This window comes from Lontra canadensis, unplaced genomic scaffold (assembly GCF_010015895.1).
Source record: "Lontra canadensis isolate GAN:19392208 unplaced genomic scaffold, GSC_riverotter_1.0 scaffold14, whole genome shotgun sequence".
Taxonomy (NCBI): Eukaryota; Metazoa; Chordata; class Mammalia; order Carnivora; family Mustelidae; genus Lontra; species Lontra canadensis.
In genome coordinates this window covers 11,216,226-11,241,192 of record NW_022631008.1, presented here as the reverse complement: position 1 = coordinate 11,241,192, position 24,967 = coordinate 11,216,226, and the positions used below count along the sequence as shown (strand labels likewise).

Below are 24,967 nucleotides of genomic sequence, written 5' to 3'. Positions count from 1 at the left end.
TAATTTCAGACTATCACTTTCCTGGACTAACATGTAAAAACTGATATTCTCATCTCCTTGATGGAGAATATTCAAGAAATGCAATCCCAGTGAGAATGCTGCTTACTAATGGATATTTCTTTCTCCAGGCATCTTAAAAAGTTTTGTTTCTGTTTCAACTCCTTAATTCCTCCCATTCTGTACAAAAACGGATTAAAATGTCTCATATCCATGAAGGAATGCTTCTGTGGCAGCATATTGCTTGTGTATTATATATTGTAAGTGGTTCTTGTTACAGCTCACACTGTAATGGTTCTGAGTTAAAGCATTTTTCTTTGCCCCTACCAAAACATTTACTTTGTCCTGTGACAGTTTAGACCTGACATACAAGAATTGTGGAGCAATAATAGGATTTGCTTTGTTTGGTGTTCATGCTTTACTTTTCAAAGTTAATTGGGTATTACTCCTATAGATTTAATAGAGTTAAGTGGAAGTGATAATAGATTTTTAAAATGCTATTGGAGATTGATATCTGGTTTGTGACTGTGGCAAGGCACCCAAGGTCTAGCACTAAACAGGGTACTTCAGTTAGTGGGGGGGGGGGAGGTTAAAAGCAAACAGCCACAAAACGTTCTCACAGTTTTAAACTCAGTTTTAAGCAAGTTGTTATTGTGAAGTATATTGATTTTAACTTCTAAAAACATTCATAAAGGAGCTGGCTGCTAAAATGTCCTAAATCTTCAAGTTTCAGAATTTTGGTGTATGTCCAGGTTATTTAGTTACTATAGTTGTATACTAAAGTGAATTTTTTTTTCAGGGGCTCATCATCAGAATTTCAGGAACTCAGAAAAGCCATCTCCCCTTGTTGTTATCTCATTCTAGTGATTAAGGTGACACTCATTCTGTTATTATTAATGGCTCTCCTTTCAGTTTTGAAAGGGTTCTGGCTGGGGAGATGAATTATATAGTTATCTTCCATATGAAGTATTTGGTCTCCTTACCACCCACTTTTTATATATTTCCAAAATAATCACTTTCTAAATTGCATTCTAGTATGTTTTAAAGCTTTAAAATATAAAGTTGTTACCTACTATATCCAAAATAAAATTTATGTATGTGTGACTGGTAGTTAGATCCACTAACAAAAGTAATTATTTTACCCTAAACTTATTAAACTTTAGGTATTCATATTTCAGAATAGCAAATTAATTATAGAGTTTTTTTGGAGTCAAATTTAGAGCTGAAAAGGTAAAGCACCTTATAGGATTACTTTCAAATGCAACTAGATGGAAAGAAAAATTATGTTTTAGAGGAAGAAGCAATTCAACTTCTTTGCTTGTCTGGAATTAATGTGCATTTAAAGTGAACTTGCATGAAGGCAAATTTGATTTCCATAATTCATTAAATATTTATGTTCTGATCACACTGCCAACTAATCCATGTGAAACATAGTTTTAGCTTGGACAATGCTAATAGGTCTCTTTTTCCTGTATTACTTATATTAATAAAAATGTCTACTTGTGATTTTATTCATTCAGTTATAATCAATATAATCAGAGTTTATGCTTTTTTTCTCCCCATTTCTTTGTGGAATGGTTACTGAATATGCAAACACATTTATGAAGTGATTAGAAAATTGTACTTGACAGTAATCAGGTGTAACAGTGCATAGTATACACCAAATAGCCCAGAACTTTGGCAAAACTGTAGATGCAGAAGAAACACACTACTAGAAACCAGACTGGATTCAGAAACTGCTGGCTGGGTTCTAAACCCATTTTTACCACCTAGTAACATTATAAATTGGTGTCAGTTGCTTAACGTCTCTAAGGTTCCACTTTATCTGTTGAATGAGGGAAATTTTCTTACCTTGCCTATCTCATGTGATGCTGTGAGGACCCTTTTAGCTCTTGTAAATCAAACTGCATTTTAATTTCCAATATTTTGAAACCAAAACTGCTGGTGTGAGCTGGATAATCAGAAAATGTAAGAGTAGAGCCTGGGGAATATCTAATAAAAATTCTTGATTCTACTTCTAAAGATCTACTGAATGTCCAGCTCTCTACACATGAACCTATGTGTCCTGTTCCAGTCGACCATCATCTTCTACCTGTCATCACAGCCCCACCTTTCCCTGTTCTCCTCTTCTGTCTCCTGCTAATCCCTTACAGCTACAGTGATGTTTCTAAATATGAGTCTTATCATAATATTATCTCCTGAAAATCCTTCCGTAGCTTTCTGTTCCTCTTAGAATGACATAAAAACTCCTTAACACTCGCCCCTGCCTCTTTCCAGCACCATCACTAACTCCTCTTCCATCTGTCGCCTACATTCGGACACACTGACTTCTGCCCTTGCTTCCGATTGCCATGACCTTTTTCCTCTCTGCTCTTTCTTTGCCTGTGAGTAATCTCTTTCCATTCTCTTTTGCATATTTCTTACTTATTCTGCAGGTTTTGCTTATACCAGAAGAGATGCCACTTATCTGTGTTCCTGAGTGGATCCCCTGTTCATGACACATCATGCTTTTTAGAACTTCTTGTTTAATTATTGGCCTTCTATGAGACAGAACTCTGTGAGGACAAGGACTGTGTCTGTCTTTCTTCCCACAGTGTCTCTAGTTCTTTGCATAGTGCATACGTAAGAAGCATTCATATTATTTCCTGGATGATGAATAAGTGAACAATTGTATAGGAAAATAGTACAGTAACTAAGATAAACTTTGTCACAGGTTACTGTATTAAGAGTGTCAAAAGAAAAATGGATGAGAATTAACTTGATATGAGAGGTAGAGGGAAGTAGAACGATCATGTTTTCTGCTACTGAAGGAATAACAAGTTCAGTTTTTGTTTGTTTGTTCATTTTAATTCTAGGTTAGGATGGATTTTGTAACTCTGGAGACATACCTTACATGTAGATGGAAATTTAAAATAGTGGCACTGATAGGAGAGAAAGGATAGGGATAATAAGCATGTTTCTGTCAACTTAAATCTATATAGCATTTTTTAAATTTTCTCAGACCTTTTTTTAAAAAGATTTTATTTATTTATTTGTCAGAGAGAGAGAGAGAGAGAGAAAACAAGCAGAGGAAGCTGCAGGCAGAGGGAGAATCAGGCTCCCTGCTGAGTAAAGAGACCGAAGAGGGAGTTGATCCCAGAACTCTGGGATCATGATCTGAGCTGAAAGCAGACACTCAACCCACCAAGCCACCCAGGCGCCCTACAGACTTTTTCTTATGAAGAAGTTTCAAGTGAGGTTAAGTTCTAAGCAAATCATCTAGAGCTTTAGCCTCAGAAATTCAGAGAAAAACTAAGTCTATAAAAGCTAAAACTAAGTTCTGTTACAAAATCATGTTCTACTCTGTTGAATGTGAAAAAAACCTAGCTGTACTTTTTTTTTTTTTTTTTTTTCTTCCCTAGTTAGGACAGGACTTCATTAACAAAGAGATATCTAGGTCTCAGAAGTAAAACTGACAGATACCTGTTTGTTAGTAAAGCAAGGTTTCTCAACAATAGCGCTATTGACAGTTGTGCCAGATAGTTTTTGTCATGGCAAGTCCTGTAGGATGTTTAATAGCACCTCTGATGTTTACCTACCAGATGCCAGTAACATCACCCCTGTGAAAATAATAACAAGTGTCTGTAGGCATTGCAAAATGTCTCCTGGGGACAAAAATCACCCTCACTTGAGAAGTATTATACTGGAAAATTAAAAATTATATCCCTATGCCATATGGATAGGAAAATTTTATAATATACCAGAGCCTTGTAATTCCCACATAAATTGCTCCTGGATCTGTATTTGCTGATTATTGGCGAAATGTAAAGGATCAATGTGACTACTTTGAGATTTTGTGAGGAATGTGAAAGTGGTGAGGCCTCTGGACACCGTGTCTCAGAAAACAAAGATATCTAACGAATAGAATGGATGATAGAAATATAAGATAAGAAAGGACAGTGAATTTGTGTTTTGAAGATCTGCCTCAAAGGTATAAAGATTGAATGCCTGAGTCTGTCTCACTCTTTGATTTTGGGACTCAGGACTGAAGAACTAAAGAAGGCTTACTTTCCCCTGCAAAGATAAGGCTTCAGTTACAGCGTGTGCACTTATGTATATAGTCTTTATTTTTGTTCAAATGCACTTGAATGGAAGACAGTGAATGTCTCTTATAATGGATGGATACTATTTCCAGAAAATCAACTGCACGTATTCTTGAACATAGGAGAAATATCTTTGGGCTTCTGCTCTCATATATGACGATCAGTTGTTTTCATGTCAGTTTGGTTGTAGACCACCAGTATTGTATTAGTTTGTGAAAATAAAACCACAAAATATCACGTGGTCACTGTTCATGACAGTGTGGCATGCTTTCTGGAGTGCATTCTCTCTCCCTCTTGATTATTACCATCAGACTTGTTTTTAATTAGGAGTAGGATCCACCTCCCACTGCCTCACTTCTCTCACATCCTCATCTCATAAATCTCTTATAATGAAGGTTTTGTGGGCATACCTGATAAGAGAAATAATGACAGAAGCCCTAAAATACTGTGATTTTTCTTCTTTAGTTGTCATGAAGAAAGAGAATGGTCGCTTTCATTTTTCTTAGTTGTCTTTAGAAAAAAAAAATTGTCAGACTTTAGAGATATGGATGGAAAGCAGATTGATAGCAAGTGGTATACTGGTGCTTACATCACTGTTAAGGGTAGCAAAGAAAACTCATGAACTGACTGGAAATCAAAGAAATCTATTCTTTCTTCATTATTTTTCTTTCCCTCACTTTCTCTCTCTCTCCCTCTCTTTTCAGTGACTGTTTTAGCTGTAATCGCTGCCTCCAGTGAACTGGAGCTTTTCTTGACCCTTTCAGTTCTCTGAGTTTTTATCAGTCTGTCTTATGTTGTTTTATTTTGGTGTTTCATGGCAACGTACACAGATTGAAACGTGTGTTTGGCATATTTCCTTTCATTGTAGAATAGAGGAAAAAGTTGTACCTCTACCAAAATAATATACTAAACAAAGTAGATTTATCCAGACCAAAACAACAGAAAGGAAAATAGGTTACATTTCAAATGAAGATTTTTTTAAAATGATGTTATTTCAAAGAATTCTTTATACATGATTTCTTTAGCTGTCAAAACTATTAAATGAATTCCAAAATGGAAACTTCCAGACATTTAGGCTACATAATTTATATAATGAAGCAATTAAACAGATTGCTTGTAAAAATGTTGGAGAATATTTCAGAAGGTTTTTTCTTTTTTTACATTTTAAAGGAAGCAAAATTATGTTAATTAAAAATAATGTTCTTTACTGTGTTAACATAATAAAGAATTATAATATTAATGATATGTATAAGGTGCTTAGTATGTTCTAGGCACTTTTATAAGTTCTTTAGTCCACAAAACAATCCTATTTGGAAAAAACTTACTTTTCCTAGGCAGTTTCCTATCGAATGGTCTAGTGATAAGTCTGGCATTTGAACCTAGGGTTTGAACTCAAGGTATTTGGTTCCATAGCCTGCATTCTTATGGACTGTCCTCTACTAATCTAATAACTTTTTCTTAACTATCAATATGTATTCATATATACATGTTTCTTCTATTTTGGCAAGTAAAATTATAATCTACATAAGTATACATGAAACATTAACATCCTCGGCACTATTTTTTTTTTTAAGATTTTTTTATTTATTTGACAGAAATCACAAGTAGACAGAGAGGCAGACAGAGAGAGAGAGGAGGAAGCAGGCTTCCTGCTGAGCAGAGAGCCCAATGCGGGGCTCGATCCCAGGACCCTGAGATCATGACCTGAGCTGAAGGTAGAGGCTTTAACCCATTGAGCCACCCAGGCGCCCCAACATCTTTGGCACTATTAAAGATTAGCTTACTGAGGCATAACACTCAGAAAGAAGACATCAAAGGAACAAACTCTAGTGAAATATAAAGGAAACATAATTAACACCTTTACATTTGATTGAAAGAATAGGATAACTCTCTTGGAAGACTGTAGTGAGAGCCTAAGTTACCCTGCGTGAACTAGCTAGCTAGAGATAGAGATGTAAATCTTAGCTATAGTGTTTAATTATAGGCAGGGCAAGAGACAGGAAGGACTCAGTTGCTTAAACCAGAGGTCAGATACGGCTTCAAAGAAGATGTGATTTGGAATTGTAGCAAATGCATTTGTAATGAATATTCTTCAGAAGGTTTAGCACTCCATAGCTTACTTCTTGATATAAATAGCTCTGAATTCGAGCCTGACTCTAAAAAAAATGCTCTAGTTAAATACCTTTTGTGAGACTCTGTGTTATTTTAGTGCTTTCTGTTAGTTGGAAATTCAATATTCTACAATTTTCTTATTATTTCTTCTAACATCTGATAAATTATCTTTTATTTATTGTTATGCTTTTCTCCCTGAAAGTTAATAGGAGTATTTATGAAACACTGAGGTGCACTGTGAAAGGATTTATTCTTTCATATATTAATCAAATATGTAAAATGGGATTTGAAGTACAATTTATTTTTTCCTTTAGCAGGAAAGCATGCAATATATTTATCCATTAGTAAATGACATGCTTATGTTGAGTTCATGATCCTTCAGAAGGGAATACATTTGAGGAAAAGAGAGGGTAACAAATAGAACCTAAACCTTTGTCTTTCTAGAGATATAACTTGGAGGATGTTGGTGAATCTTTCCTGAATACTAAAAATACTGCTAATTTTGATACTATCATCAAACTCACTAATTAAATTACCTCATAACACAATGTAATTATCTTATGTGGTAAACAGCCAACAAATTAGTCATATATCAAATTCCAGAGAATCAAGAATATATATTGATTGTCAGATTGAAAAACTATTCCATAGTATTTCCAGAAATTATAATGAGTAAGGGAAATACGATTTTAAAGTATTTTGCTTGAGTTTCTTGTTCAACCAAAGTATTGATTGAAATAATATAACTATAGGATCCTCTATTTCTAAAAAATCAGGACTTCTGTTTCATACTTGATACAAATCTGTTTTTCACTTGACCAAATTCTTGAAGAACTAGTTATATGGAGCATTTGGATTTTAAAAAAAGATAAACATTTTTTGCTGATAGCATTTCCTGCTGAATTTATTTTTGATTTTGGATGTTAAAGCAACAAAGTATAATTTTAGGTTATGTTAATAAAATTAAATGTACTATAAACTATAGAGAAAATGTGCTATCAGTCATTCTAAGTTTTGATTATGTCAAAATATATAGATCTTTGTTGTATTATGTAACACAACTAAATATTTGAATAGAAAATACACAAACTCTTAGCTATTATGACAATTCTTTTAAGAAATATTTAAGTCTGTATACAATAACTTAAAGAGAGTAGTATGTTTTGAGAATTTTCTACTCCCTTTGCAATGTAACTGTTTCCAAAGAATAATAGAAGAATTCATTTAATAAAAAATGAGTTTGTGATACAGACATTAAGACAATACCAACATATGAACCTACTCAACTCTCATATATTCCATGTGAAAAGTAGAATGTTTAACCATATTAAATTACACTTAGGTTGTTAGGTTGTTGCAAGCATTATACTTGCAGATAGGTATTCAATGCATTTCATGAACAGAAAATTATAAAATTTAGACAAACTGCATGCCTTTTGGAGATATAACTTAGATGGAAAATTTCATAAAACAGATATAATGAAGATAATATGTAAAGAGTGGTACACCTAATTTTGATCAAAAATTGTTCCCTCCAAATTGTATTTTTTTTAAATTTTTTAAAATATTTTATTTATTTATTTATTTATTTGACACACAGAGAGAGATCACAAGTAGGCAGAGAGGCAGGCAGAGGGAGAGGGGGAAGCAGGCTCCCCGCTGAGCAGAGAGCCTGATGCAGGACTCGATCCCAGAACCCTGAGATCATGACCTGAGCTGAAAGCAGAGGCTTAACCCACTGAGCCACCCAGGTGCCCCTCCAGTTGTAATTTTGCAAAATATTTTACAACATTCAATACTTTTCTATTTCTTTGATAAAAGAAGGATTTCATTTTGGGAAAATACAAGAATTTCACAAACCTTTACTGACATTGTGGCTACGCATACTCTTTTAGCATCTGTAGCTTGAAAAGATCTACTTTTTAGGCTCCTACTTAAAAGACTACTATTTTAAACTACAGAATAATCATATTGAAAAATTGCAAATGGAAAAGAGTGGCAAAAGTCATATTCTTGCAAAGTTAGGATTGTCTCCCATTGTTGTCATTTGGCAAGGATCACCATTAGTCTTGTCTTTCCATAGGTATTGTTTACTGTTTTCATTATGGTGTAATTTAAACTATATGAAAATTATCAATCATCAGATTCCTAATTTTGTCATTGGTATACATCCACTTACAAAGGGGTTTCACAAAATCTTATCCAGTGCTTGATTATCCCTAAAAGTCGATTACACTGTGGCTCGTAGACGTTCTGTTTGTTTAGATATATACACACTGGTATTCCAATTACTCTTTTGCTGAACATTTACAAAAGAGTAATTCAACTAAAATGATGAAAAAAATTACTCTAAAAGTATTGTCTGGCCCATTCCAATGGATTTCCATCTGTGACTGTGTCTTCACAATGCATTTTCTATTTTTCTCCTGTATGTTCTTTACCATTAATTTTGTGTGCAATCTTTGATCTGCTTTTTTCCTTCATTATTATCTGTATTCTTGTGTAAATTGATATTTTCAAAATGTTTAGGTGGGTTTTGAGATGATTTGATTCTGATTAATTAGGAATATTTAATGCACTGCTAGCTCTTTGTGCATAATACTATATTATAGTACCATTATACTCTAGTTTGTCCTTTTCTTTCTAAGATCTTCCAACACATTTTTAATTTGGAAATTTACACATTTACATTATTATCTTTTTTTTTTTTAAAGATTTTATTTATTTATTTGACAGAGAGAGAGATCACAAGTAGGAAGAGAGGCAGTCAGAGAGAGGGGAAGAAGCAGGCTCCCTGCTGAGCAGAGAGCCCGATGCGGGCCTCGATCCCAGGACCTTGGGACCATGACCTGAGCTGAAGGCAGAGGCTTTAACCCACTCAGCCACCCAGGCGCCCACATTATTATCCTTTACCATGAGAAAACAGTATTTCACTTATAACGTTTTCATTTTTTTCAGATTTAAATATATTTTGTAGTGCTTGCTTTGGCAGCATGTATACTAAATATATTTTGTAGTACTTATATTACTCTTTCTTTCTTTCTTTTCTTCTTTTTTTTAAAGTATTATGTTATGTTAGTCACCATACAGTACATCATTAGTTTTTGGTGCAGTGTTCCATGATTCATTGTTTACGTGTAACACCCAGTGCTACATACCATACTTGCCTTCCATAATACCAATCACCAGGCTAACTTATTCCCCCACCTCCTTCCCCTCTAAAACGTCAGTTTGTTTCCTGGAGTCCATAGTGTCTTGTGGTTCGTCTCCCCCTCTGATTTCCCCCTTCATTTTTCCCTTCCCTCTCTTAATGTCTTCCATTCTTTATGGTAGGGTACTTTATGTTCTTATCCAGTTTTCCTGTTCTTTTGGTTTCAGTTTTTAACTTGAAAAAAGTAAAATATTATAGCTATGTATAAATAGGCTTTAACCCTTAATTTTGCTATGCCCCTTCCCATAGGTCATATACAAAATGAATTTATCTTAGATACGTCTGAAATCGAATGCAAAAACATAAAGGTATAGAAGGGTGTGTGGATATATGTGTGTTTATGCTCATAATAAAAGAAAATATGTAACAGCCCATTGTATTTAAATTAGTTTTTTGTTTACAATAATTGTTTTTAAAAGTTAGAAGAGAGCCAGTAAGAAATAAATTGAAATCATTTTTCATAATGTAAGGCATCAGTGATATTTCTGTGTTTTCCAATAGAAATGTTAATTATAAGAATTTATCTTAAGGGCGCCTGGGTGGCTCAGTGGGTTAAGCCGCTGCCTTCGGCTCAGGTCATGATCTCAGGGTCCTGGGATCGAGTCCCGCATCGGGCTCTCTGCTCAGCAGGGAGCCTGCTTCCCTCTCTCTCTCTCTCTCTCTCTCTCTGCCTGCCTCTCTGTCTACTTGTGATATCTCTCTGTCGAATAAATAAATAAAATCTTTAAAAAAAAAAAAAAAAAAAAGAATTTATCTTAATAGTGACCTGTCTAGTTCCAAATTACTAACAGAAATGAAAGTATATGTATACTTCGTATGATATGGCAATTCTGGACTATCCAGGACTAGAATATTCTTGTTTTTGAGTCCGGATAGGTCATATATTTAAGGAAAAACTGGTCTTCTTTTTAAGAATGTAGAGCTATCACTTGATCTTTTTTGTCTTAGAAAAGAGCCTTACACTGACGGTGTTATTATGATTTATAATTCACAACTAGTAGTTTTCCCTCTCTTGGAATTTTTCTTTCCCAGGTTCAAAGAAAGATGCTCTAATTATGTGCTTATAAAATATTTCACATCTCATTCATGTACTTATTCATATCACCATGGTAAGAATGCTCATAGAATCATGTTAGAAGTTATCTAAAGCATTAATCTAAACATGGCCGTGCAGTTGTCTTCTCGCACAGCCTAACAAGGCTCCTCAAGAGTGAGAGGCCACGAAATGTCTTTCCTTAGCTGATGTAGTCAGGACTCTACTACAATCTACTTAAGAATGTGCCATGCTGTTTCCATTGATCTGATTACTATAAAAAGTTTACTAAGTTGTGTTGGTGAATTAGCCTTTGGTAAGTAGGATAGTTACTACCAGATGCCTAATATTACAGGGTGAATAATGATTCTTTCATTCAGTAAATGCAGGTTAACTTCCTGCTATGTGCTAGACATTGTGCTAGGCTCTGGAATCTACATGTAGACACATAAAATCTCTGCCCTTGAGGGTCTCACGGGGAGGTGGAAGAGGCACACATGGAGAAATAATCATGACACCGTTAATGCGATAATTGTGGTGTGTTGTGCAGACCGCCTTGTACCGTCCCCCTTGGTAGCTTTAGGAGGAGGTAAAGCTTTTAACTGATTCATGAAAGATGAATTAGTTATTCATAAAAACAGGAACTAAACTAGATGTCTTTTTACATGTCTAACATAGCTACCTTTACTAAAAATAATTTTTATTAAAAATGTATTAAACAATAACCTAGTCATACCTACATTCACTTTTTGTAAAATGCTATGAATGCAAAGTAGATCAGGTACAGATAGAGCTGTGTCCAATTATTTGCTTTGTGTGAAGATTAAAAATGAAAAATTGGTTTTCTGTTATTAAGTAGTAGGAAGTATGGGAATGCGGTTACAGAATTCTTATTGTTTTATTTCTAACAATTCTGTTTATCTCAGAACTCTACATACATACATACATAATGTGTGTATGTATGTATAAGTCTGTTTGCTTGGGGTGTGTGTGTGTGTGTGTGTGTGTATGTGTACATGTAGTGAGCTCCATTTTTTGAAAAAAGGATTGAGCTCGACAACATCATTTATTGTGAGGATTTATTCTGCCTGTTACTTTCTTTTATTTCTAAGAATTAAGGATTGAGTGAATATCCTCATTGTCCTGATGCATCTTTTTAAAATGTCATGCTTCAGGGCAAACTGATTTCTTTATGATCTTCAGAAAATTTTCCACTGACATAGCAGAGATGATTATTTATCTCCCCACATGTTCAAACTGCCTTAAACTGCTTTAGGGTTATTTGCTTCACAAGACTTAGTATTGATCTACATTACATAATTGACTAAATAAGGGAAAAAAAAACTGGTCTTCAGAAAATAGCTAGAAAGATTGTTTTAATTGATGATTTTATTTTAATCATTTTTGAAATTTTTGCTGAAAACTAATGGTAAAAAGCTGATGTTTTAAAAGACTGGTTGAAATGGAAGGATGGCTCTTTGTTTTAAGAAATTAAAATGGAATTATTTCTTTTTATTTTGGCTATAGATCTTGAAAACTTTTTCTACAGATAGATAGATTTAAGTGTATTGTGGGAGAGAAACCAATTATTGATGAATCACTAACGTGATACTTTAATTTTCATTCTTTGAATTGAACTAAAAGTGCTCACTTTATTAAATATGATTAAATTTCAAACATTTGTATTTATATACACATTTCATGCCCCACTAAATTTTTTGAACTTGAAGTAACCTGCTTTTATGAAATATTCTAATATTGCCAGATCCACTATTAGCTTCACTGAAAGACAAAGCAATATCTGCCACAAATAACTCTCCAGTTTAAATATAATTGGTCAATAATGTCCCTTCCCACATTTCCTGCATGTCTACCTGTGCCGAGTAGTTTTCTCTCTTCACATTGATGAAATGCTACATCTCTGGCAGGAAAGGTGACTTTAGAGTCTGTATTCACCACTGAAATAGGAGATAATTAAACACATTGCAGAAGATACAAATTAAGGCACAATATTTATAATTTACATAATAATTTCTTATGAAATACCAGAAATTTAATTAGCTTAAGCACATAAACAACTGATTATCCATACCGTTTAATGCCAGATCAAAGGTAATATGTATTTAGAGATCATAATATTTGCTTTTTGGTGTACATAACTTTGGTCCACTGCCTAGCATGATGCAAAGAGTAGGCAAACAATAATTATTAAGTCAGGGCAGGAATGAGTAATTTGTCTAATAATTTGTGTTTTTTGTTTGCACACACATCTGATAATGGAGAATCGGCTTGTTGTTTATCACACGTAGAAACTAGGTGAAATCAAAACAGGATGGAGATTGGCATTAAGAAATAATTATAATGGTTATTTATTGAGTGCTTATTCTCCACCAGGCACTGTGCTAGATTTTTCACATGAATTATGCACTTTAATTCACAGTAGTCTCATGAGATAGTCTTATTATTAGGTTTCTCTATTTCCGATATGGAAAAACTGGGCGCAGAGAACTTAAGCAGATTTGCGAAGTTTAAACAGCTACGACAAGCTTGAGAGGAAGCCAGTGTCACAATTTGTATAATGGGCATGTTGTATTGTCTTTTCAGGATTGTTGAAGTGAGACTTTCTGTGGTGAAATTAGCAATATCTGTCATTCAGAATGTGAATTTCATCCTTTAAGAGGTGTTGTTTTAAAATGATTTTGTTAAAACCAGAGTATTGATCTTTTAAAAGAAGAATCCTCACTCATATATTTTGCATCATTTTCTGTCTATAAAGCCTCCATTGTCTGAACTTTCTTGGTATGTTTTCAAAACTGTGAGGAATGGCTTAGTGTAATGAGAATGTATAATAAAACTGAAATTATAAAACTTACAGTCTTATAATAAATATAAGAGAGATATTTGAAAGTAAACTTAACAGTGGCCTAAATGCTATAGTAAATTGTGCTTCCCCCTAAAATCTTCCCAACACCAGTCAGTGTTGAAGAGCGCTCCTCTTTGCAGCCTCTTGCTCATAATGACAATGCCCTCAAGGAAATCTTTTAGTAAAATAAAATAATGCTGTATCACAAATAAGCCTCTTTTTTTTTGGTCACGACCAGCTTCCCCTCATTTAAGTGTTTTCAGTCTTCCCTGAGGACCCAATAGTGGGGTCCTCACTGTTTTGCTATAGACTTGAGTTAAGGTTAAAATTACTCTGTTTCAGTCCTTTTCCAGTAGGTTAATAAATCCTACGTTTGTGTAGGTAATTCAGTTGTTCTATCTGTGGGTTGATCTCTCAGAATGGACCTATGAGAAAAATATTGAGCGAGATCCAGAAGGGTCTGATTTCATTATGTGTATTCTATTTAATGGGAGTCAGTTTTTAAGTTATTCTTATAATTTAAGAACTCCACTTCTGGATTCTTACTTGCATGAACCGAAGTGAATGTGCACATGTCTGGGAACACAGACCGTGTTTGACCACAGTGGCACCGGGAGAGCCGGAGGTAAACTGCTAGGCAGATGCATCTCGACACAGTATGTGCCATTGCCTATCAGGGATGGAACACAGAGGCAGGCCGGGTCTTTCACACTCTTGCTGAGGCACCACTCAAAGACGAAGTGAGTGTAGTGGGGTTTTGGGGATTTGGTGATGGGGGCTGAAATATGCATGTTTTTAAATATAACATTTCAACAAAAAACATTGTAGGGAGGTTTAATAGCTAGATAACTGATTACTGTGTTATTGTGAAGACGTTTTTATAAATAGAAATATATTTATAAATATACATAAAATATATAAATATAAAACTACTTTATATCGTTTTATATATTATAAGTATGTACAAAAATATAAAACGATTTTCTGTAGTTTTATATAAATATATATAATTAGTATGTCTATAATACTTAGTAAATAATAACAAGGAAACAAAGGCACTGAACTCCAGGAATATGAAGTGATCTCATCCAAAGTGCATGCCAGTAAATGGTGGAGTAGATTTGAACACAGATTTTTTTTTAGTTAAAACCCAGTTCTCCTTTGCTCTATCACATTACCTGTTTAACATAATTCATATTTGTAAAATAGAATAAGAAGATAAGACAAAAGAGGTTTGAATGTCCTAATTTGATATTTTTGTATTTTTTATCATTTTGGTAGTGACATCATTACAGCAATTTTCTGGTAAAATAACAAGTATTTTAATGTCAAACCTCAGTAAAATTCCTAACGTATTCCAAACTGATAATAAAGTACAAAAAAGCTGTCTTTACATAATGCGTTGTTTTCTTTTCTCTTACAGCCTTTTAAAAAAGTTTTAGTGTAAAACTTTAAAAGTTTCTTATTTTACCTGTTTCTTTTCCACCGTATGGTATTAATAAAACATTAAGTACTCAGTTAAATAACACATATATATTTATAATGCCCTGAAATTAATTTTTCTTTTTTCAGTTTCAAAATCCCCCAGTATTTTCAGCACTTGAGCACCTGTTATCATGAACTTTATATTCCTCATCATTTCTTCTCTAAACTCCTACAAGTTAGCTGTAGGGTAATATGGATGGTGCCTGGCAAGCTGTAATATACTCGTTACATCATGTTGTTTTTATCCTCTCTGCCCGCTGTTCATTCTCAATGTGAAAAATCATAGCATATCAGTGACAGGAGGTCTGGCTTTCAGGCAGACTTTTGTAATTATTCCCACTGAGGCCCTGTCAATAGGATTAAAAAACAGATTCTGGATCTGTCCATCCCAGATGAGGTCAGCACTTTGAGCAGTGGGAGTACTATTTCTGCAAGCTGTGTTTTCCCCTTTGCATTACAGAGCATAGACATTAATATGACACAAGTATTTGAAAGAGCCTATGGAAACAAACTAGCTTTGCTCTGAATTAGGCCCTGGATTAAGTACAGTGCCCATCTGCAATAAATAAAATAACAGTCATTAGAATCTCTAACTAAGTGTGTGTGTAGATTCTACAACAATATAAAGGCCCAGAAAGTTCCAGTTACAGAACAATCCTCTTATAGTTCATAATTAATAAACTCTTTGCAGCTGCATAACTGCGGCCGGAAACATCTGCAAAGCCTCATATTTTACACACAGACACATACACATAATCCCTTCAGAAAAAGTTCAATTGTGCTTCAAATCGCAGGTCTGGAAACAAGAGTGAGACCTGAAGAAGCTGAATCTGTGGTATTTGCTTAGCTTATGGTAGGAGAAAGGTGGGGGGCTGGGACTTCCCTTGTCTGACAAAGAGATGAGGGTAAACTAAAATAATTTTTAAGGTCTATTCAGATATTCACATAAAACTAACTCTGTATAATTAAAAATCTCTCCTAATTATAAGTGTGATTTTGATAAGGCTCTTTTTCTATTGTTAAAAAATTGTTCAAATAAAATTGCTACTCTTCAGATAAAAGAAAAATTATTATTTTTGAAACTAAAATTAACACATGGGTAAACAAATATATATTGATTATAGGTTATAACCTGGATTATAGGTTTAAATTTTTCCAATATTTTATAATTCATATTTAATTTGTTTTGCCTCACTACAGCTTTAATTTTTCTTAAGATTTATTTATTTATTTGGGAAGAGAGAGAGAAAGAGAGAAAGTGAAAGCCTGCAAGTGGGGAAGGCACAGAAGAAGAGGGAGAGAAGCAGATTTCCCATTGAGCATGGAGCCCTCTTGCAGGGCTTGATCTCATGACCCATGAGATCACGACTTTAGCTCCAATCAAGAGTCAGGCACTTAACCAACTGAGTCACCCAGGTGCCTCCTAACTATGGCTTTATAAAAATAGATGAATATAGAGTGTAAGTGTTAGAAAGACAAACTAGCACACTATCAACATATGTAATTTGGCATTTTTTCTTAATGTTTGCTTACTCATATGTTCAATTTGAAGTTGTATTATTAATGGATTTCGTTGTATATATCAGCTTTACTGAAACATAATCCATATACCATACAGTTCATCCATTAAAGTGAACAATTCAATGGTTTTTCAGTATAGACATGAGTTGTATGACCGTCATTATAAATCACATTTAGAGCATTTCCATCACCTCAAAAAGAAACCTTACACCCATTAATAATCACTCTCCATTTCCCCTCACTGCCTCAGCCCCTCAAAGCCACTAATCTACACTTTGTCTCTATAGGTTTATCTATTCTGGGCATTTTATATAAGGGAAATGTTTTTCTGATTGGATTCTTTCACATAGCCTCATGTTTTCAAGGTTCATCCATCCATGTTTGATTACTGAATAATATTCTATTGTGTTTATTCATTAGTTGACGCACATCTGGTTTTCTCCTTTTTTGGCTATTATGAATAAATGAGAACATTTAGGTGTAAGTTTTTGTGTCGATACACATTTTTATTTCTCTTGGGTATATACCTAGGAGTGGAATTGGTGGCTAAGCTGGTAACTAAGTATTTTTAACTTCTTTGGAAATTGCCAGTTTTTGTTTAAAGTGGCTGTACAATTTTACATCCCTAACAGCAGGGTATGTTCTTCCATGTTCTTGCTAACACTTGTTTTATCTAACCTTTTTTTTTTTTTTTTTCCTTATAACCATCCTACTGGGTATAGGTAGTATCTCGTTATGGTTTTGATTTTCATTTCTCTGCTGGCAAATCATATTGATCATTTTTATGTGTGTTCATTGGCTGTTGTATGTCTTCCATATAGAACTGTCTATTCACATTCTATGCCTATTTTTGATTGGCTTATTAATGAATTTTCATTCTTCATTTTATTTTTCCTAAAATTCTGTTTTATTAGATTTCTTAATAATATCTCATTTTTTCCTCCCTCATCAATTTTATGGTGAAGATATCTTGTCATGCATTCTTTAGAAATTTTGATAGTTGGAGAAAATTTTGATAGTTGGAGCATCCTGGGACTTGCTGGAAGATGGTTCCAAACATGGAAAGCTTTTAAAATACAGAAAAGTCCAGACCCTAGTAATGATTCAATTATTTTGATAAGGCCAAGTCATTAGGGTTTTTTCAAAGCATCCCTAATGTGCAGTCATGGAGGAAGGTTGACCAAGATATAGATCATCAGTGCTTGAAAGTCCCAGATGATGTCAGTTGTGTCTGAGATTGGAAGTGGAGCTTAAGATTTCCAAAGAGTCCATTAAGGACCAGAAGAATCTTCTTCTAGAGAATAACTCTAGAAGTATGTGAATTTTCTGGGATAACCAGTTTGTGGGAAAGGGTCTTTAGAAATATAACCAATAGGTCATCTATCCACCCCACACACACAAGGTTACCCTTAAAGGTCATAAACCTAAAGAACCAGAGAGTCTGAGTATCTGCGTACTCATTCAGAAGGAAGAGATATCCCATTTCACCTAATTGCTTAATCTACCCAGAAATTTGTCTACAGCTTCTAGGATGACCTTTAGAATTGTTCATCTGTGTTGAGCACAGATTTGTTCTACCAGTACGCTGATTGTTCCACAGACTGTGTGCATCACGCAAGTATATGCTCAAAGTCCTCACCCCCTGTTGCTTAAACACTTGACATCTGTTGAACACAAGTATGGAATCTGATTGTGAGGAGAGTTTAGCTGAGAAATCAGAATACAAGTCTTTAGTAACAACTCTCATGTATTTAAATGTCCTCATGTTCAGAATTTGTTGCAGTATTATTACTTGTAAGTAATTCTTTTATAAATGGGAAACCCTATTGCTTTTTGTGTTCTTTTTTAAAAGAATTGAAATCTCAAACATTATTTGAATAAATGTAGTTACATAGGGGCGCTATTCTTATTGAAATATAGTTGAAATTGAGCATAATAAATTATATTTATTTCATCACAGTAAATAATATAACAGGGCTTGTAGTATAGTATATTGTACCATAATTTAGTGGATGTATTGCACTGTATTTTTAGTGCATGGTAAACAAGTTTCACGTGCTTCCTAGATTCCCTTTTTCTTTGATGGCTTTTCATTAGAATGAACTAAGTGAAAACTTGCTTGGTGTATGAAATCTGACAAGATTATGGTTCTCAGCTCTGGGGTAATGAACTTATATTATTTTATTCATTAGGGCCCCAAAGGACTGAAAAAAAAAAAAAAATCGAAAGAACCAATCCTGGCCTTCATGGTAACACTGAAAAAATACTATTACTCAAATAATAGGTGAAAGATTATTTTTACAAAAATAATTAAATATGGGACACAAATTTTATGCATATTCCCAGTCTTCATCAGTCTAGTGAACATTACCTTAAAATAATCTTCAATTAAAAAAAACAAAAACATCAAGAGGCAAGAAATTAAAATTGTATGTTTCTTATTGTAACTAACTGTGTCGTAGCACTCATACTATATGAATTAAAGTTTACCTTGAGAGTTCAAATGCTATTGAACAAATTGAGAAACAAAGCGAAGAAAGAAAAGTTTCAGAGCCACATTTGGACAATTTCTAGAAAGTTATTCTTGCATACTTCATAGTTGTGTATAAAGGGAATGTATCCTTGAGGTTTCAGAAGACATTTACCTCTAAAAACTTTTGTACTAGTAATTTTTAGAAAGCCAGCTACATTTGTAGAGAGGAGAGACTGCCTTGATTTCCACATAGCCTTTTCGGGAGCCATTGCAGGGGTCCCCTCATTCTTCCCTATGTGGCTGATTGTGGGGTGCCACTTCCCCCCAGTTTCCTGCACTGAGTATTTTACTCAAGCTATTTTGTATAGATATCTCATCTAAAATTGTAATTTTAAGAGCATCTGTTACTTCCTCCCCAAACTTTTTTACCACCCAGTTGCTAACTATTATCCTAAGAGATACAGCTTATGCCTTTGCATGTTCTTGGCTTTGCTCTTAACACCATTGCTCCAAAGATTTTGTACTTATTTTTAATAACTCTAAATTAATAGTCTTCCTAGAGATTAGGTGAAAACTGTCTTGTCACAACTTATTATTTTCAATATTAACTGAACTGAAACAGAATATTACTTCAAAGAAAAAATGTTAAGACTTTGATGACCACATTTTTCCGGTACTGCCTCTATCATTATCTATTTAATGATACCCATGCATGTAGGCCACAATTTTGCAGGCATCTTCGATGCCAAAATTCACAGTGCAATTGAGAATACCTATTTAGTATCTCTTCTATGAGGTGTGCTAGGCTATTATTTCAGAGTTTTCTAAATTAAAATAATAGCTTTAAATTAGCAAAAGGGTATAATGAAAGACAACAAGGACCCATCAAAAATTAATTTTTAGGGTTACTAGAGCCCTGGAGACCCAGTGAATAAGTGCCAGACTTTGGCTCATTGAGCAGTCAAGGCTGGTGGATCGCATATGGTTGAGTATCAGCAGTCCTGTGTTCTAAATCCAGTTTTAACCTAGACAAACAATTATTTGAAGAACTCAGGTTACTTTTGCTTCAAATATGCTTTCCCATCTGTTAAAGTGGTAACAGAATTTAATGTAACTTTGAAAGTTGAGTGATAAGGATTTTAAATCTCTCCATATTAGGAACCATATATATTCTACAAACCATGCAAGTTGAGCAAGAAATGTCCCTCCTTATTTGTAAGAAAAATAAGAATACACCTTTATTAGAAGCTTTTATTTGCAACGGGAGAATGAGGATTCTGCGGGATTCCACTAGGTAGTGTGCTGCCTGCTAATTCTGGAAGCTTTCCCTAGTAGATGGTAAATTATGTTACCATTGTGCTTCCCATTTCCCTGCTCCCTAGCCTCCACTCCTTGTAAAAACTAACACACACGGGTCATTAAAGATGGTCAGCACATATCTCTTCTAACTGGCTCTTTCTTTTTCTTTTTAAATTCTCTGGTCCTTAATGTTATCAAGGTGCAGGTTGTGAGTAAAACATGATCTTCTCTATCTTATGGATATCATATGTGATCACTTAATTATAGACAATACATAAAGCAAGGTACAGTGAATACTTAGAGGAATTTCTATCCTAAGAAACCCATGCCAAATCCTTTATTTTACTAGTTAACCATTTTTATGTGGCAAGATCGTATCTTTAGAAACATTTTAAAGTGTTATATTTTTGTTATACTATTTTGCAATCAATCTCATTTTCTCTGTGCCTTAGATTTGTAGTATTTGCTACATGTGAAGTTGCATTAAGCTTCTTTTCCTAAGATGTTTGTGAAAGCTTCCTCTTCTATGAATTGCAGTAGCCATAAAGTCAGACTGGCTTCTGAGGATAGTAGTGGATCATATATTTACCAGGAGATGGTTGTAGTTCTGTTTACATATCTATCAATTACCTTTTGCAATATAACACGCCTTTAAGTTTTTAAGTATCTAAAACACTTGTCTCATTTGTGTGAAATAGCGTTATTTCTTGAAGCTCAAAAGATGATTTTGAACTCTCAATTGATCATATTATGTATTAAATATTGAGCATGTGGACAAAAGTAGAGAAAGACTCAGTATACCATCTTGATACGATAGAATTGTTTATCCCACCTGAAAATGAAAATGCAATTAAGTTCCTGAGTGATGCCCAAGTTGAGGACATTACATAAATGTGAATATAATAAGTTAAGTCATAATTGAATTTATGTTAAACATTCACTAATCTTTCCTTATAGATAATGATTAATTTCTATTAAATTTGAAGTCACTAAAACCTAAGCATATATTCATTTGATAAAGTGAAGGGTAAATTAAACTTATTTAATATATTCAATGTACAAAACCATTAATTAATAAAATTTTGTTGAAATAATGAAAATTTAATTTGTTTAATTTTAATTAAAGATAAATATATAAAATGATCAATGATAAAACATTGTTCAAGACTGCTTGGAATTAATAGAAAATAGGATGTAAATGAGTAAAGCAGCCTTACTAGAAGGTGATAGAGACATTCTTTGTACATGTCTATTCATTCCTGAGAGCAGTTGCTGTGTTAGTGTGACTATTGTTAACCTCTCTTTACAGAGGAGAAACAGTCGTCATCTGTTTACAGTTGAAGGCTTTCTCCTTATTTCTGGTGGAATAGATTTTTCCTTTTCATAGGATTTTGTTATTTTTAGTAACAAGAAAGTTCACTTAATGGAATGCAGCCTGCTTTATAACTTAAAATTGTTTGAAATTATATCTTGACGTTTTCTGAAAATTTGGGAGAATATACATTTCTACCATTTTCCGATGAAATTTTTTATCATTGCTATTTCTAATCAGGTAATTAAAACTATTTTAGTATTTTTCAAAATGAACCAAGTAAACACATAAAGTCAATTTACTGCCACATTATATTAAGAAAACATAACTTTGAAGTATGTTAATTTGTATCAACAAATAAGTAAATTATATTGAAAATGAACTCATCTGAATTAAATATCCTATATTTCTGTCCAATTAAATTATGTTTCTATTCAGTTTTGGGCTCTAGATTTTTAACTGATGCCAATTATAGGTGCAAGGTTGCTATATCATTTGGTTTTTATTATTTCACTTTAAAATGCAGTATTAATAAAACTGGGTTATTGATGTACATGGGAACAAAATTTTACCATAGAGAGCTTGTTTTTCAGAAATTAAATTTCCTATTTTATTCTTTGCTAAATATTACTGAAATTAAAAATATCAATCGCTCTCATGTTTCTATTTTCACTTTCTTTTGCATACCCAGCCTGTGGCCGTGGGTTCTACAAATCTTCTTCTCAAGATCTTCAGTGCTCTCGTTGTCCAACTCACAGTTTTTCTGATAAAGAAGGTTCCTCAAGATGTGAATGTGAGGATGGGTATTACAGGGCTCCATCTGATCCGCCGTATGTTGCCTGCACAAGTAAGTTCATATTAGTAAAGTAGGGAAGGACTTTCAGAAGCCTTCCACTCGTTTATATTATTGTGACACTGTTGAGATAGGCTTCAGATTTGTGAGTGCCTTCTTTGTTATTAGTAAATGTTTACATTTTTTCATGTACTGATAAGCCTAAATAATAATAGAAAATAGATATATCTTATGTCATCTTTAGTGAGACTTTCACACCTGCAAAATCTAGATGCATCTTAATGGTATTTTTCACATGCATCCAATAAGAATCATAAATAAATGTAAGAATTATTTTAGTCTTACTTAGATGTGAAATGTGATTAAAAAGTCATGGTTTCCAAATTAAAATTCCATCACTAAATAGAGCAAATCTCACATCTTGGTGCTTCAGTTAATGAATGTTGGAGCAACTCAAATCCTAAGCCAATCCCAGACTTGCTGTAAATCATTCTTGAGCACATTAAGAATGAATAGATGTATTCTCTGTTATATGGTTAAAAGGGAGACTATTTTTAAACAACTGCACAACTGTTTTTTTTAGGTGCATTAAGTGTTCTTTTTAATTGCTTGGAAGAAAAATAGCTAAAGACTGTGGCAAAAGTACAAAGACAGTTGTTATCCTGTTTTCATTTTGACATATTAAATGGAAAATAAATAAAGCCTCTTGCCAAGTGAATTCAAGGAGGCTTTTATGCAGCTTCTCTAGGAAAGGTAATGAAATGTTTATGTAAAAGAAAGCATTTCAACTAGTTTTCTGTATGGTAATTGAGCCACTAGCTTAATGGCCCATGCTGATCCTTTCATTCATGTCTTGGGTTTGTTTTTTTTCTATTTTTGTTTATTTGTTTGTTTATTGTTGGTTTCCACAGGGCCTCCATCTGCACCACAGAACCTCATTTTCAACATCAACCAAACCACAGTGAGTTTGGAATGGAGTCCTCCTGCAGACAACGGGGGAAGAAATGATGTAACCTACAGAATATTGTGTAAGCGGTGCAGTTGGGAGCAGGGAGAATGTGTTCCCTGTGGGAGTAACATTGGATACATGCCGCAGCAGACTGGATTAGAGGACAACTATGTCACTGTCATGGACCTGCTAGCCCATGCCAACTATACTTTTGAAGTGGAAGCTGTAAATGGAGTTTCTGATTTAAGCCGATCCCAGAGGCTCTTTGCGGCTGTCAGCATCACCACTGGTCAAGCAGGTATGTTTTTTTGTGTTTGTCTTCACTAAGTGAATAATGCGACTACATAAGTGAGGTGTCTTGCTTGGATATTTAGTTAACTTGGCTACACAGAACTCGATTATTCTAGCCTGTTGATTATTCACACCTTTAACTTTTCTTTGTTATTTCTCCTGTTGCCTATTAAACCATTGCTAGACTCATTAACATCTCCAGAGATCTGGCAGGAGAAATAAGAAGGGATAAATTGTAAGGCAGTTAAGACTGTTCTACGACAAGCAGGTCTGCGGAAAGATCTTGAGGAAGGGAGTGAAAATTCTGGACAAAATGAGATGTAGGCTGGTTCTTGCAGTTTTACTTTTTTGTGTGGTATGTGCTTATGATCAAAATGTACATGATAATTAAGAATGTTGAAAGAGTTGAACGCCCTGTCTCACTTCCTGTTAGCCAATATTTTACCACATATGAATGGGATATTCATAATAAATGTCAGGTTGGCGTTAAAATTTGCATGAGGGAATTTTAAGTTCATCAGTAGTAGATTTGTGATCCCATTACTGTTCATAATATTAGAGCACATACTTGGGAGGTCTCATGAGGATTTCAAAAGAAATAGAATTAGGCAATAATAGCCATGACGACTGTGAACTTGTAACTTAGCCTCAAAGCAGTTTTCATTTACATTTTTCTTGCCATGTGAGGTGCCCTGCTCAGTCATTCTTTGTTGTGGTATGTTTTGGAAAATACAAATTGGAAAGGAAGTTTCAGAAATTGGAGACAGTCTAGATCTTCAGAAAAATCTTATTACTGAAAGAAGTTTCAGAAATTGAGGGCTTTCTCAACGTCTTGCTGCTGAAAGAAGATGCTATGTAGTAGATGTAGCCAAGAGCCATGTCATCATCATTAATAAAATAGGACCTACACTGGAGTACTGAGTTGTGTGAGCATCATAATAAGCTTATAATAAAGTCTTCTTGATCTTTGGTTGCCTGTCAGAAACCAGTATTATCCCAAATTTCTGGACACAGATTAATCTATTCTTCACTTCCATTTGAATTTTAACAAAATGTTACCTATTAAATTTTATCTGCAGAATGGAATCCATGCATTTGGTCTCATGCTTACCTTTTTGAACAGATTAGTGGGTTCTTATTCTAAAGGTTTCATTTTGATGTTTATTTAAAAGACGATTGCAGATCAGATCTCTTGTGTAAAAGCAGAAGTCTGGAGGAAAAACAACCTAGAAAATGTTAAATTTTCAAAAATTGGACAAAAGAAATAACTAGTTGAACTTATTTGGTTTGATTCCTTGTATTTGCCCTGACCCTCTTCAAATCATTTGGTCAGATTTATTTGCTTGTGTTGCTTTATATTGAAATTTGTCACCATTAACTTTACAGTGAGTGAGTTCAAAACATTTTAGGATCATGATTGTGACACTATCGCTGTCTTTAGAACCATTAGTAGAAACTCTTAGGTCTACTGAGCTAGCATTGTTCTTTTATCCCTGCTGATAATCAAGTATGGAAGGGACATTTGTATTTATTTTTAAATATGACC

The 24,967-nt window shown here is 34.0% G+C and overlaps 1 protein-coding gene across 5 annotated transcripts in view; it reads left to right on the top strand.

Annotated features, from left to right (window-relative positions):
• The window catches only part of EPHA7 (EPH receptor A7), a 166,977-nt gene that overhangs the window by 38,801 nt on the left and 103,209 nt on the right, over window positions 1-24,967 (top strand). For all 5 annotated transcript variants that reach the window (XM_032858146.1, XM_032858145.1, XM_032858144.1 and 2 more), the window contains exons 4-5: window positions 22,080-22,235; window positions 23,093-23,428. In XM_032858146.1, coding sequence (XP_032714037.1) covers window positions 22,080-22,235; window positions 23,093-23,428 — 492 coding nt within the window. The remainder of the gene's footprint in view (window positions 1-22,079; window positions 22,236-23,092; window positions 23,429-24,967) is intronic.